The sequence below is a fragment of the Oncorhynchus gorbuscha genome, unplaced genomic scaffold (genome assembly GCF_021184085.1).
Source record: "Oncorhynchus gorbuscha isolate QuinsamMale2020 ecotype Even-year unplaced genomic scaffold, OgorEven_v1.0 Un_scaffold_1970, whole genome shotgun sequence".
NCBI lineage: Eukaryota > Metazoa > Chordata > Actinopteri > Salmoniformes > Salmonidae > Oncorhynchus > Oncorhynchus gorbuscha.
This window is the reverse complement of record NW_025746603.1, coordinates 30735-44574: the sequence shown is the minus strand read 5'-3', so window position 1 is coordinate 44574 and position 13840 is coordinate 30735. Positions and strand designations below refer to the sequence as shown.

The window sequence follows — 13840 nt, the reverse complement described above, 5'->3', positions numbered from 1 at the left end:
TTTCTAGAGATCAATACTGTCCCAGAGGGGAGTCGTTATATTACTGTCTAGAAGGGGTTGGTGTTTCTAGAGATCAATACTGTACCAGGGGGGAGTCGTTATATTACTGTCTAGAAGGGGTTGGTGTTTCTAGAGATCAATACTGTCCCAGAGTCATTATGTTACTGTCTAGAAGGGGTTGGTGTTTCTAGAGATCAATACTGTCCCAGGGGGAGTCGTTATGTTACTGTCTAGAAGGGGTTGGTCTTTCTAGAGATCAATACTGTCCCAGGGGGGAATCCCTATGAAGATTTTTGGTACAAAGTAACGTGGCCACTAGGAACAAGCCGAAGACACACTCTGTCGCCATACCTGTTGTCCCAGGGTCGAGGCCTGCAGGGGTCCTTTCTTTAACCTCTGACCTTTCAAGCTACACACCCCGTCATCTTCCTCGGTGTTGTCTGACACTGTGATGACGTCGTCTTGACTCGAGTCGATGACGACGACCTCCTGGAACAACCTTTGACGTCTGGGGTCACCTTGGGGAATGATAGAGGAGAGTTATGGGGTACCTTGGGGAACGACAGAGGAGAGTTATGGGGTCACCTTGGGGAACGACAGAGGAGAGTTATGGGGTCACCTTGGGGAACGATAGAGGAGAGTTATGGGGTCACCTTGGGGAACGATAGAGGAGAGTTATGGGGTCACCTTGGGGAACGACAGAGGAGAGTTATGGGGTCACCTTGGGGAACGATAGAGGAGAGTTATGGGGTCACCTTGGGGAACGATAGAGGAGAGTTATGGGGTCACCTTGGGGAACGATAGAGGAGAGTTATGGGGTCACCTTGGGGAACGACAGAGGAGAGTTATGGGGTCACCTTGGGGAACGATAAGAGGAGAGTTATGGGGTCACCTTGGGGAACGATAAGAGGAGAGTTATGGGGTCACCTTCTAGGGAACGACAGAGGGGAGTTATGGGGTCACCTTGGGGAACGACAGAGGGGAGTTATGGGGTCACCTTGGGGAACGACAGAGGAGAGTTATGGGGTCACCTTGGGGAACGATAGAGGAGAGTTATGGGGTTGTTATGGGGTCACCCTGGGGAACGATAGAGGAGAGTTATGGGGTCACCTTGGGGAACGATAGAGGAGAGTTATGGGGTTGTTATGGGGTCACCTTGGGGAACGATAGAGGAGAGTTATGGGGTTACCTTGGGGAACGATAGAGGAGAGTTATGGGGTTACCTTGGGGAACGACAGAGGAGAGTTATGGGGTTGTTATGGGGTCACCTTGGGGAACGATAGAGGAGCGTTATGGGGTTGTTATGGGGTCACCTTGGGGAACGATAGAGAAGAGTTATGGGGTTGTTATGGGGTCACCTTGGGGAACGATAGAGGAGAGTTATGGGGTCACCTTGGGGAACGACAGAGGAGAGTTATGGGGTTGTTATGGGGTCACCTTGGGGAACGATAGAGGAGAGTTATGGGGTTGTTATGGGGTCACCTTGGGGAACGACAGAGGAGAGTTATGGGGTCACCTTGGGGAACGATAGAGGAGAGTTATGGGGTCACCTTGGGGAACGATAGAGGAGAGTTATGGGGTCACCTTGGGGAACGACAGAGGAGAGTTATGGGGTTGTTATGGGGTCACCTTGGGGAACGATAGAGGAGAGTTATGGGGTCACCTTGGGGAACGATAGAGGGGAGTTATGGGGTCACCTTGGGGAACGACAGAGGAGAGTTATGGGGTCACCTTGGGGAACGACAGATGAGAGTTATGGGGTTGTTATGGGGTCACCTTGGGGAACGATAGAGGAGAGTTATGGGGTCACCTTGGGGAACGATAGAGGAGAGTTATGGGGTTGTTATGGGGTCACCTTGAGGAACGATAGAGGAGAGTTATGGGGTCACCTTGGGGAACGATAGAGGGGAGTTATGGGGTCACCTTGGGGAACGATAGAGGGGAGTTATGGGGTCACCTTGGGGAACGATAGAGGGGAGTTATGGGGTCACCTTGTGGAACGATAGAGGAGAGTTATGGGGTTGTTATGGGGTAACCTTGGGGAACGATAGAGGAGAGTTATGGGGTCACCTTGGGGAACGACAGAGGAGAGTTATGGGGTTGTTATGGGGTCACCTTGGGGAACGACAGAGGAGAGTTATGGGGTCACCTTGGGGAACGACAGAGGAGAGTTATGGGGTCACCTTGGGGAACGATAAGAGGAGAGTTATGGGGTCACCTTGGGGAACGATAAGAGGAGAGTTATGGGGTCACCTTGGGGAACGATAAGAGGAGAGTTATGGGGTCACCTTGGGGACAGAGGGAGTTATGGGGTCACCTTGGGGAACGAGGAGAGTTATGGGGAGTTATGGGGTCACCTTGGGGAACGACAGAGGAGAGTTATGGGGTCACCTTGGGGGTTAGAGGAGAGTTTGGGGTTGTTATGGGGTCACCTTGGGGAACGATAGAGGAGAGTTATGGGGTCACCTTGGGGAACGATAGAGGAGAGTTATGGGGTTGTTATGGGGTCACCTTGGGGAACGATAGAGGAGAGTTATGGGGTCACCTTGGGGAACGATAGAGGAGAGTTATGGGGTCACCTTGGGGAACGACAGAGGAGAGTTATGGGGTTGTTATGGGGTCACCTTGGGGAACGATAGAGAGATGGCGTTATGGGGTTGTTATGGGGTCACCTTGGGGAACGATAGAGAAGAGTTATGGGGTTGTTATGGGGTCACCTTGGGGAACGATAGAGGAGAGTTATGGGGTCACCTTGGGGAACGACAGAGGAGAGTTATGGGGTTGTTATGGGGTCACCTTGGGGAACGATAGAGGAGAGTTATGGGGTTGTTATGGGGTCACCTTGGGGAACGACAGAGGAGAGTTATGGGGTCACCTTGGGGAACGATAGAGGAGAGTTATGGGGTCACCTTGGGGAACGATAGAGGAGAGTTATGGGGTCACCTTGGGGAACGATAGAGGAGAGTTATGGGGTTGTTATGGGGTCACCTTGGGGAACGATAGAGGAGAGTTATGGGGTCACCTTGGGGAACGATAGAGGGGAGTTATGGGGTCACCTTGGGGAACGACAGAGGAGAGTTATGGGGTCACCTTGGGGAACGACAGAGGAGAGTTATGGGGTCACCTTGGGGAACGACAGAGGAGAGTTATGGGGTCACCTTGGGGAACGACAGAGGAGAGTTATGGGGTCACCTTGGGGAACGACAGAGGAGAGTTATGGGGTCACCTTGGGGAACGACAGAGGAGAGTTATGGGGTTGTTATGGGGTCACCTTGGGGAACGATAGAGGAGAGAGGGGTTGTTATGGGGTCACCTTGGGGAACGATAGAGGAGAGTTATGGGGTCACCTTGGGGAACGACAGAGGAGAGTTATGGGGTCACCTTGGGGAACGACAGAGGAGAGTTATGGGGTCACCTTGGGGAACGACAGAGGAGAGTTATGGGGTCACCTTGGGGAACGATAGAGGAGAGTTATGGGGTCACCTTGGGGAACGACAGAGGAGAGTTATGGGGTCACCTTGGGGAACGACAGAGGAGAGTTATGGGGTCACCTTGGGGAACGACAGAGGAGAGTTATGGGGTCACCTTGGGGAACGATAAGAGGAGAGTTATGGGGTCACCTTGGGGAACGATAAGAGGAGAGTTATGGGGTCACCTTGGGGAACGACAGAGGGGAGTTATGGGGTCACCTTGGGGAACGACAGAGGGGAGTTATGGGGTCACCTTGGGGAACGACAGAGGAGAGTTATGGGGTCACCTTGGGGAACGATAGAGGAGAGTTATGGGGTTTGGGGTCACCTTGGGGAACGATAGAGGAGAGTTATGGGGTTACCTTGGGGAACGATAGAGGAGAGTTATGGGGTTGTTATGGGGTCACCTTGGGGAACGATAGAGGAGCGTTATGGGGTTGTTATGGGGTCACCTTGGGGAACGATAGAGAAGAGTTATGGGGTTGTTATGGGGTCACCTTGGGGAACGATAGAGGAGAGTTATGGGGTCACCTTGGGGAACGACAGAGGAGAGTTATGGGGTTGTTATGGGGTCACCTTGGGGAACGATAGAGGAGAGTTATGGGGTTGTTATGGGGTCACCTTGGGGAACGACAGAGGAGAGTTATGGGGTCACCTTGGGGAACGATAGAGGAGAGTTATGGGGTCACCTTGGGGAACGATAGAGGAGAGTTATGGGGTCACCTTGGGGAACGATAGAGGAGAGTTATGGGGTTGTTATGGGGTCACCTTGGGGAACGATAGAGGAGAGTTATGGGGTCACCTTGGGGAACGATAGAGGGGAGTTATGGGGTCACCTTGGGGAACGACAGAGGAGAGTTATGGGGTCACCTTGGGGAACGACAGATGAGAGTTATGGGGTTGTTATGGGGTCACCTTGGGGAACGATAGAGGAGAGTTATGGGGTCACCTTGGGGAACGATAGAGGAGAGTTATGGGGTTGTTATGGGGTCACCTTGAGGAACGATAGAGGAGAGTTATGGGGTCACCTTGGGGAACGATAGAGGGGAGTTATGGGGTCACCTTGGGGAACGATAGAGGGGAGTTATGGGGTCACCTTGGGGAACGATAGAGGGGAGTTATGGGGTCACCTTGGGGAACGATAGAGGGGAGTTATGGGGTCACCTTGGGGAACGATAGAGGAGAGTTATGGGGTTGTTATGGGGTAACCTTGGGGAACGATAGAGGAGAGTTATGGGGTTACCTTGGGGAACGACAGAGGAGAGTTATGGGGTCACCTTGGGGAACGACAGAGGAGAGTTATGGGGTCACCTTGGGGAACGACAGAGGAGAGTTATGGGGTCACCTTGGGGAACGACAGAGGAGTGTTATGGGGTCAACTTGGAGAACGACAGAGGAGAGTTATGGGGTCACCTTGGGGAACAACAGAGGAGAGTTATGGGGTCACCTTGGGGAACGATAGAGGAGAGTTATGGGGTCACCTGGGGAACGATAAGAGGAGAGTTATGTTTTTTTTTTTTTTGCAACGCAGGAAATGGACACCAAAATAATAAGTGATAAACCCAACAGTGATCATAATTAGGGCGATAGAGGTACAGGTATTTATAGAGGTATTTATACCCAACCGTTCAGGGACCTCAATTCAGTCCGCTGTGAACCCCAATGAATGAATAAATATATATGTATGATGGGACTAGAATGACGGGACTAGAATGTTGGGACTAGAATGACGGGACTAGAATGACCGGACTAGAATGACTGGACTAGAATGACGGGACTAGAATGTTGGAACTAGAATGACGGGACTAGAATGTTGGAACTAGAATGACGGGACTAGAATGTTGGGACTAGAATGACGGAACTAGAATGTTGGAACTAGAATGACGGGACTAGAATGTTGGGACTAGAATGACGGAACTAGAATGACGGAACTGAAATGACGGAACTAAAATGACGGAACTAAAATGACGGAACTGGAATGACGGAACTGGAATGACGGAACTAAAGTGTTGGAACTAGAATGATGGAACTAGAATGACGGAACTAGAATGATGGAACTAAAGTGTTGGAACTAGAATGACGGAACTAGAATGACAGAACTAAAGTGTTGGAACTAGAATGACGGAACTAGAATGATGGAACTAGAATGACGGAACTAGAATGACGGAACTAAAGTGTTGGAACTAGAATGACGGAACTAGAATGGCGGAACTAGAATGACGGAACTAGAATGACGGAACTAGAATGACAGAACTAGAATGACGGAACTAAAGTGTTGGAACTAGAATGACGGAACTAAAAGTGAAAAGGAGAAGTATATTGTACAACGAACAAGAGCCAACGTGTAGCGTGGCTGCTAGTTATTCATCTGAATGGAGGTGGTGTTATTGGTAACTGTCGGACAGGAAGAAAGTCACGCAGACTCAATTAGCCTCGCTAGCCGGCTAGCTCACTACAAGGTAGTTAGTTATACAGAAGTGATTACATCAACGGTGGACTGACTACCGGACAAAATACTACAAGGTAGTTTTACAGACGCAGACAGTGAGTGGACATTCACGCACCTTTAGATAAAGCCCAGTGTAAACAATCACACAGTAGTGGTCTGTCTGTTCTCCTACACTCACCTTTGGAGAGACCTCTCTGCTGTCTCCTACCCTGTATAAACAAACACACAGTAGTGGTCTGTCTGTTCTCCTACACTCACCTTTGGAGAGACCTCTCTGCCGTTTCCTCCCCTGTTGGGTTTTCAGTTTGACTTTCTGTTGTTTCTGCTCTGCGTCCCCCAGCAGGTGTTGTCGTAGATCTCTGTTACCATGATCATGTGACAGGGGTGGCTGCTGTCGTTTGGCCTTGCTCCCATCTTCCTTCTCCTCCTCTTTCTCTCCGTGGCTGGAGGAGAGGTGCCTGTCTCCCACCTCCTCCTCCACCTCCTCCTTCTGTCTGTGGCTGGAGGAGAGGCGCCTGTCTCCCACCTCCTCCTCCACCTCCTCCTTCTCTCTGTGGCTGGAGGAGAGGTGCCTGTCTCCCACCTCCTCCTCCACCCCCTCCCTGTCTCCGGGGTTAGAGGAGTAGTGGAGTTGGCTGTAGAGTCTGAACTCTAGTTCACTGTCGTCACCCTCTGACCCCTCGGACTCCTCCGCGTACAGCTCATCCTCTAGCTCCGCCCTGTCCGCGTAGCCCCCGAACATCACCACGGAGGTCACAACACCCTGCGGAGAGGAGGAAGAGACAGTGAGACAGAGAGAGAGAGAGAGAGAGAGAGAGAAAGAAAAAGACAGAAAGACTAATGTAAACTCCACCCTACTCATTATCATCAAACTAATGGGAACTCCGCCCCACTCATTACCATCAAACTAATGTAAACTCCACCCTACTCATTATCAAACTAATGTGAACTCCACCCACTCATTACCATCAAACTAATGTAAACTCCACCCTACTCATTATCAAACTAATGTAAACTCCACCCAACTGCTCATTATCAAACTAATAAACTCCACCCCATCTCATTACCATCAAACTAATGTGAACTCCACCCTGCTCATTACCATCAAACTAATGTAAACTCCACCCTACTCATTACCATCAAACTAATGTGAACTCCACCCAACTCATTTCATCAAACTAATGTGAACTCCACCCTGCTCATTTACCATCAAACTAATGTGAACTCCACCCTGCTCATTATCATCAAACTAATGTGAACTCCACCCTACTCATTATCATCAAACTAATGTAAACTCCACCCTACTCATTATCATCAAACTAATGTGAACTCCACCCTACTCATTACCATCAAACTAATGCAAACTCCACCCTACTCATTATCATCAAACTAATGTAAACTCCACCCTACTCATTACCATCAAACTAATGTGAACTCCACCTGCTCATTACCATCAAACTAATGTGAACTCCACCCTACTCATTATCAAACTAATGTAAACTCCACCCTACTCATTATCAAACTAATGTAAACTCCACCATGCTCATTATCATCATGATCAAACTAATGTGAACTCCACCCTACTCATTATCAACATGTAAATGTAAACTCCACCCTACTCATTATCAAACTAATGTAAACTCCACCATGCTCATTATCATCAAACTAATGTAAACTCCACCCTACTCATTATCATCAAACTAATGTAAACTCCACCCTACTCATTACCATCAAACTAATGTAAACTCCACCATACTCATTATCATCATCAAACTAATGTAAACTCCACCCTGCTCATTATCAAACTAATGTAAACTCCACCCTGCTCATTATCATCATCAAACTAATGTGAACTCCACCCTACTCATTATCATCAAACTAATGTGAACTCCACCCCTACTCATTATCATCAAACTAATGTGAACTCCACCCTACTCATTACCATCAAACTAATGTGAACTCCACCCTACTCATTACCATCAAACTAATGTGAACTCCACCCTGCTCATTACCATCAAACTAATGTGAACTCCACCCTGCTCATTACCATCAAACTAATGTGAACTCCACCCTACTCATTACCATCAAACTAATTGCAAACTCCACCCTACTCATTATCATCATCAAACTAATGTGAACTCCACCCTACTCATTATCAACAAACTAATGTAAACTCCACCCTACTCATTACCATCAAACTAATATGAACTCCACCCTACTCATTACCATCAAACTAATGTGAACTCCACCCTACTCATTACCATCAAACTAATGTAAACTCCACCCTACTCATTATCATCAAACTAATGTGAACTCCACCCTACTCATTGTCATCAAACTAATTGAACTCCACCCTGCTCATTATCATCAAACTAATGTGAACTCCACCCTACTCATTACCATCCAAACTAATGTAAACTCCACCCTACTCATTATCATCAAACTAATGTGAACTCCACCCTGCTCATTGTCATCAAACTAATGTGAACTCCACCCTACTCATTATCATCAAACTAATGTGAACTCCACCCTACTCATTACCATCAAACTAATGTAAACTCCACCCTACTCATTATCATCAAACTAATGTGAACTCCACCCTGCTCATTGTCATCAAACTAATGTGAACTCCACCCCACTCATTACCATCAACCAATTGCAAACTCCACCCTACTCATTATCATCAAACTAATGTGAACTCCACCCTGCTCATTATCATCAAACTAATGTGAACTCCACCCTGCTCATTATCAACAAACTAATGTAAACTCCACCCTACTCATTACCATCAAACTAATGTGAACTCCACCCTACTCATTATCATCAAACTAATGTGAACTCCACCCTACTCATTACCATCCAAACTAATGTAAACTCCACCCAACTCATTATTATCATCAAACTAATGTGAACTCCACCCTACTCATTACCATCAAACTAATGTGAACTCCACCCTACTCATTACCATCAAACTAATGTGAACTCCACCCTACTCATTATCATCAAACTAATGTGAACTCCACCCAACTCATTATCATCAAACTAATGTGAACTCCACCCTACTCATTACCATCAAACTAATGTGAACTCCACCCTACTCATTATCATCAAACTAATGTAAACTCCACCCTACTCATTACCATCAAACTAATGTAAACTCCATTATCATTACCATCAAACTAATGTGAACTCCACCCTACTCATTATCATCAAACTAATGTAAACTCCACCCTACTCATTATCATCAAACTAATGTGAACTCCACCCTACTCATTATCATCAAACTAATGTGAACTCCACCCTACTCATTACCATCAAACTAATGTGAACTCCACCCTACTCATTATCATCAAACTAATGTAAACTCCACCCTACTCATTACCATCAAACTAATTAAACTCCACCCTGCTCATTATTAAACTAATGTGAACTCCACCCTACTCATTACCATCAGAACTAATGTGAACTCCACCCTACTCATTACCATCATCAAACTAATGTGAACTCCACCCTACTCATTATCAACATTATCATTAAACTAATGTAAACTCCACCCTACTCATTATCATCATGATCAAACTAATGTGAACTCCACCCTACTCATTATCATCAAACTAATGTGAACTCCACCCTACTCATTATCATCAAACTAATGTGAACTCCACCCTACTCATTATCATCAAACTAATGTGAACTCCACCCTACTCATTATCATCAAACTAATGTGAACTCCACCCTAACTCATTATCATCAAACTAATGTAAACTCCACCCTACTCATTACCATCAAACTAATGTAAACTCCACCCTACTCATTATCATCAAACTAATGTGAACTCCACCCTACTCATTATCATCAAACTAATATGAACTCCACCCTACTCATTATCATCAAACTAATGTGAACTCCACCCTACTCATTATCATCAAACTAATGTGAACTCCACCCTACTCATTATCATCAAACTAATGTGAACTCCACCCTACTCATTATCATCAAACTAATGTGAACTCCACCCTACTCATTATCATCAAACTAATGTGAACTCCACCCTACTCATTATCATCAAACTAATGTGAACTCCACCCTACTCATTATCATCAAACTAATGTGAACTCCACCCTACTCATTATCATCAAACTAATGTGAACTCCACCCTACTCATTATCATCAAACTAATGTAAACTCCACCCTACTCATTATCATTAAACTAATGTGAACTCCACCCTACTCATTATCATCATTACCATCAAACTAATGTAAACTCCACCCTACTCATTATCATCATACCATCAAACTAATGTAAACTCCACCCTACTCATTATCATCATTATCATCAACTAATGTAAACTCCACCCTCCTCCTGTTACCTATTTGTGCTCAATGTCATAGGGGGTGGTGTGTGTGTGTGTGTGTGTGTGTGTGTGTGTGTGTGTGTGTGTGTGTGTGTGTGTGTGTGTGTGTGTGTGTGTGTGTGTGTGTGTGTGTGTGTGTGTGTGTGTGTGTGTGTGTGTGTGTGTGTAAGAGAGAGAGGGAAGGGGTTGTGAGGTCCATTGCCCTGGCCAGTGCTGCGTGTCTTGTGCCATGAGTTCTCTTGTGCCCAGAGATGATTGGCTCCAAGAGCGCCATTGCCCTGGAAACCCACGCTGACCGCTCACAGACCGCCACCCAGGGAATAAGGATAGGGGACAGTGTGTGTGTGTGTGTGTGTGTGTGTGTGTGTGTGTGTGTGTGTGTGTGTGTGTGTGTGTGTGTGTGTGTGTGTGTGTGTGTGTGTGTGTGTGTGTGTGTGTGTGTGTGTGGAGAAGAGACCTAGGACTGAGGTGTGGAACCTGAGGAAATAAAAGGCATCTTCACACAGTCAGGATCAATGAACAATGTTCCTCAGAGTTCTGACCGACCGAAAGCTTAGCCACTGAAGAAGGTGCATTGATCCTGGGGGGGGGGGTCGGAGTTCCTTTACATTTCAGTGTAAAAACCACCTGAACACAGCTGACTAGCATCACCCCCCTGAACACAGCTGACTAACATCACCCCCCTGAACACAGCTGACTAACATCACCCCCTGAACACAGCTGACTAACATCACCCACCTGAACACAGCTGACTAACATCACCCCCTGAACACAGCTGACTAACATCACCCACCTGAACACAGCTGACTAGCATCACCCCCTGAACACAGCTGGTGACCAGATCTGTCAGCCTCCTGAACTACCACAGATCTGAGCCTCCTAACTACCTGGTAACCAGATCTGTCCACCTGAACTACCTGGTAACCAGATCTGTCCAGCCTCCTGAACATGAACTACCTGAACCAGATCTGTCCAGCCTCCTGAACTACCTGGTGACATCACCTGAACTACCTGGTGACCAACACAGCCTCCTGAACTACCTGGTGACCACCAGCCTCCTGAACATGAACTACCTGGTAAACAGATCTGTCCAGCCTCCTGAACTACCTGGTAACCAGATCTGTCAGCCTCCTGAACATGAACTACCTGGTAACCAGATCTGTCCAGCCTCCTGAACTACCTGGTAACCAGATCTGTCCAGCCTCCTGAACTACCTGGTAACCAGATCTGTCCAGCCTCCTGAACTACCTGGTAACCAGATCTGTCCAGCCTCCTGAACTACCTGGTAACCAGATCTGTCCAGCCTCCTGAACATGAACTACCTGGTAACCAGATCTGTCCAGCCTCCTGAACTACCTGGTGACCAGATCTGTCCAGCCTCCTGAACTACCTGGTAACCAGATCTGTCCAGCCTCCTGAACTACCTGGTAACCAGATCTGTCCAGCCTCCTGAACATGAACTACCTGGTAACCAGATCTGTCCAGCCTCCTGAACATGAACTACCTGGTAACCAGATCTGTCCAGCCTCCTGAACTACCTGGTGACCAGATCTGTCCAGCCTCCTGAACTACCTGGTAACCAGATCTGTCCAGCTACCGGAACTACCTGAAAACAGCTTACAAACATCAGCCACCTGTGAATCTCTGGAGAGGGGAGAAGGCGGCTTCAGGTGTCCCTCTTTAAGAGCGTTACATGGAAACGGCCCAAATGGCTTCGCTAACACAATAACAAACGGAGTTCAGAAACAGATGAGAATAGTCTCTTTCAAAACATATGACATCTCTGCTGTTGAAACATGATTATACATATGTGATTTTTGACGACTGCAGTCCGTGTATAGCTGGTTACAAAACGGAACACAACGAGCTCGTCAGTAAACTTGCCAATAAAGGCACATTATGGGATACAGACACACAACATTAACACGTGTAGCCTGGACCCCAGATGTTTGTCGTGGCAATTTAAAAGGAGTTGGTGAGAGTCCTGAAGCAGACTGGCCCACAGGTTACTACTAAACCTGTATGTCCTGTAAACATGACCATCTAACGTTACCGGCTACAACAAACAGCCAGGTTTGATACATCATAACAAGGCATGTTCACATACTAGCTAGCTAACTGGCTAACAAACCTCTACTAAACATCCACTAACACTAAAAATGGGACATCTGAACGGACATGTTATACAACGTGATGTTCAACTAGCCTGTAATTCCGGTTCCGACACGCGGACGTACTTATTACATTGAGTTTTGATGCTATCGAAAGTGTAGTTGGCTAATATGTTTTAGCATCGGTTCTCTGTGCGCCCCCACGTGTTTATGACATGCCGGCGGGAATGTAAACAAAGCACTCTGTTCCACTCACGCGACGGATTCTAAATCAACTGGCACCGCCCCAGGTTCTCTTTACTATGGCAACAAGCAACAAAAAAACGACATTCATATATCTCGTTGGTTCCAACGGATGAAAACCAACTCACCCTGTTTAGAACTTTAGCAGGACTTTGGTCGCATGCTAATCACTTCCGGGGTTTGTCTCGAGAGAGAGAAATGGTTTGGGCCAACCGTGACCTTTCCCAGGGAGCCGACTGTGGCGTGTCTGCGTTCGTTCAGACAGACAGTGGCGAGACATTTTGATGAACGGGTCTACAGTAGTCTTAGTAAATTTTGATTTGATGTCGCCTAAAAAAATATATGTGGAGTCTTCATGTTTAATATAACGTCACCGTTGAACAATTTATTGAGATTATCATAGACTATTCTGTACAACTATTCATATCACATTAAACCCCTATAAATATCCATTTGTTTTTTTAAAACAAGGGTTCTTCAAAGATCCTAACTCAGTGCTAGAAATGTCACTACAGATCCTGTTTAAATTTATAGGCTGTATCACAACCCGACCGTGATTGGGAGTCTCATAGGGTGGAGACACAATTGGCCCAGCGTCATTCTGGGGTTTGACCAAGGCAGGCAGCCATTGTAAATAAGAATTTGTTCTTAACTGGTTAAATAAAATATATATTTATGTTTTAATAACTGCAGGTTTCTTGGCACTTAAAAATGCTTGGCTGTGTGAACCTTCCCCCCAGTCTGAGGTTCTGAGTGCTCTGAAGCAGGTTTTCATCAAGGATATCTCTGTACTTTGCTCCGTTCATCTTTCCCCTCGATCCTGACTAGTCTCTCAGTTCCCTGCCACTGAAAAACATCCCCACAGCTTGATGCTGCCACCACCATGCTTCACCGTAGGGATGGTGCCAGGTTTCCTCCAGACGTAAGGCCTGATTGGTGGAGTGCTGCAGAGATGATTGTCCTTCTGGAAGGTTCTCCCATCTCCACAGAGGAACTCTGGAGCTCTGTCAAAGTGACCATTGGGTTCTTGGTCATCTCCCTGACCAAGGCCCTTCTCCCCCGATTGCTCAGTTTGGCCGGGCGGACAGCTCTATGAAGAGTCTCGGTGGTTCCAAACTTCTTCCATGTAAGAATGATGGAGGCCACTGTGTTCTTGGGGACCTTTAATGATGCAGACATTTTTTGGTACCCTTCCCCCAGATCTGTGCCTCC

General features: G+C 46.9%; 1 protein-coding gene across 1 annotated transcript; it reads right to left on the bottom strand.

Annotated features, from left to right (window-relative positions):
• Positions 1-315: 315 nt before the first annotated feature.
• LOC124024626 (zinc finger CCHC domain-containing protein 7-like) lies at positions 316-12625 on the bottom strand. Its single transcript, XM_046338520.1, has 3 exons — positions 12512-12625; positions 6178-6682; positions 316-518 (listed from the first exon to the last, which is right to left on the bottom strand). Exons 2-3 carry the CDS (start codon positions 6659-6661, stop codon positions 316-318), a joined length of 687 nt encoding a protein of 228 aa, XP_046194476.1. The 5' UTR covers positions 6662-6682; positions 12512-12625.
• Positions 12626-13840: the final 1215 nt, after the last annotated feature.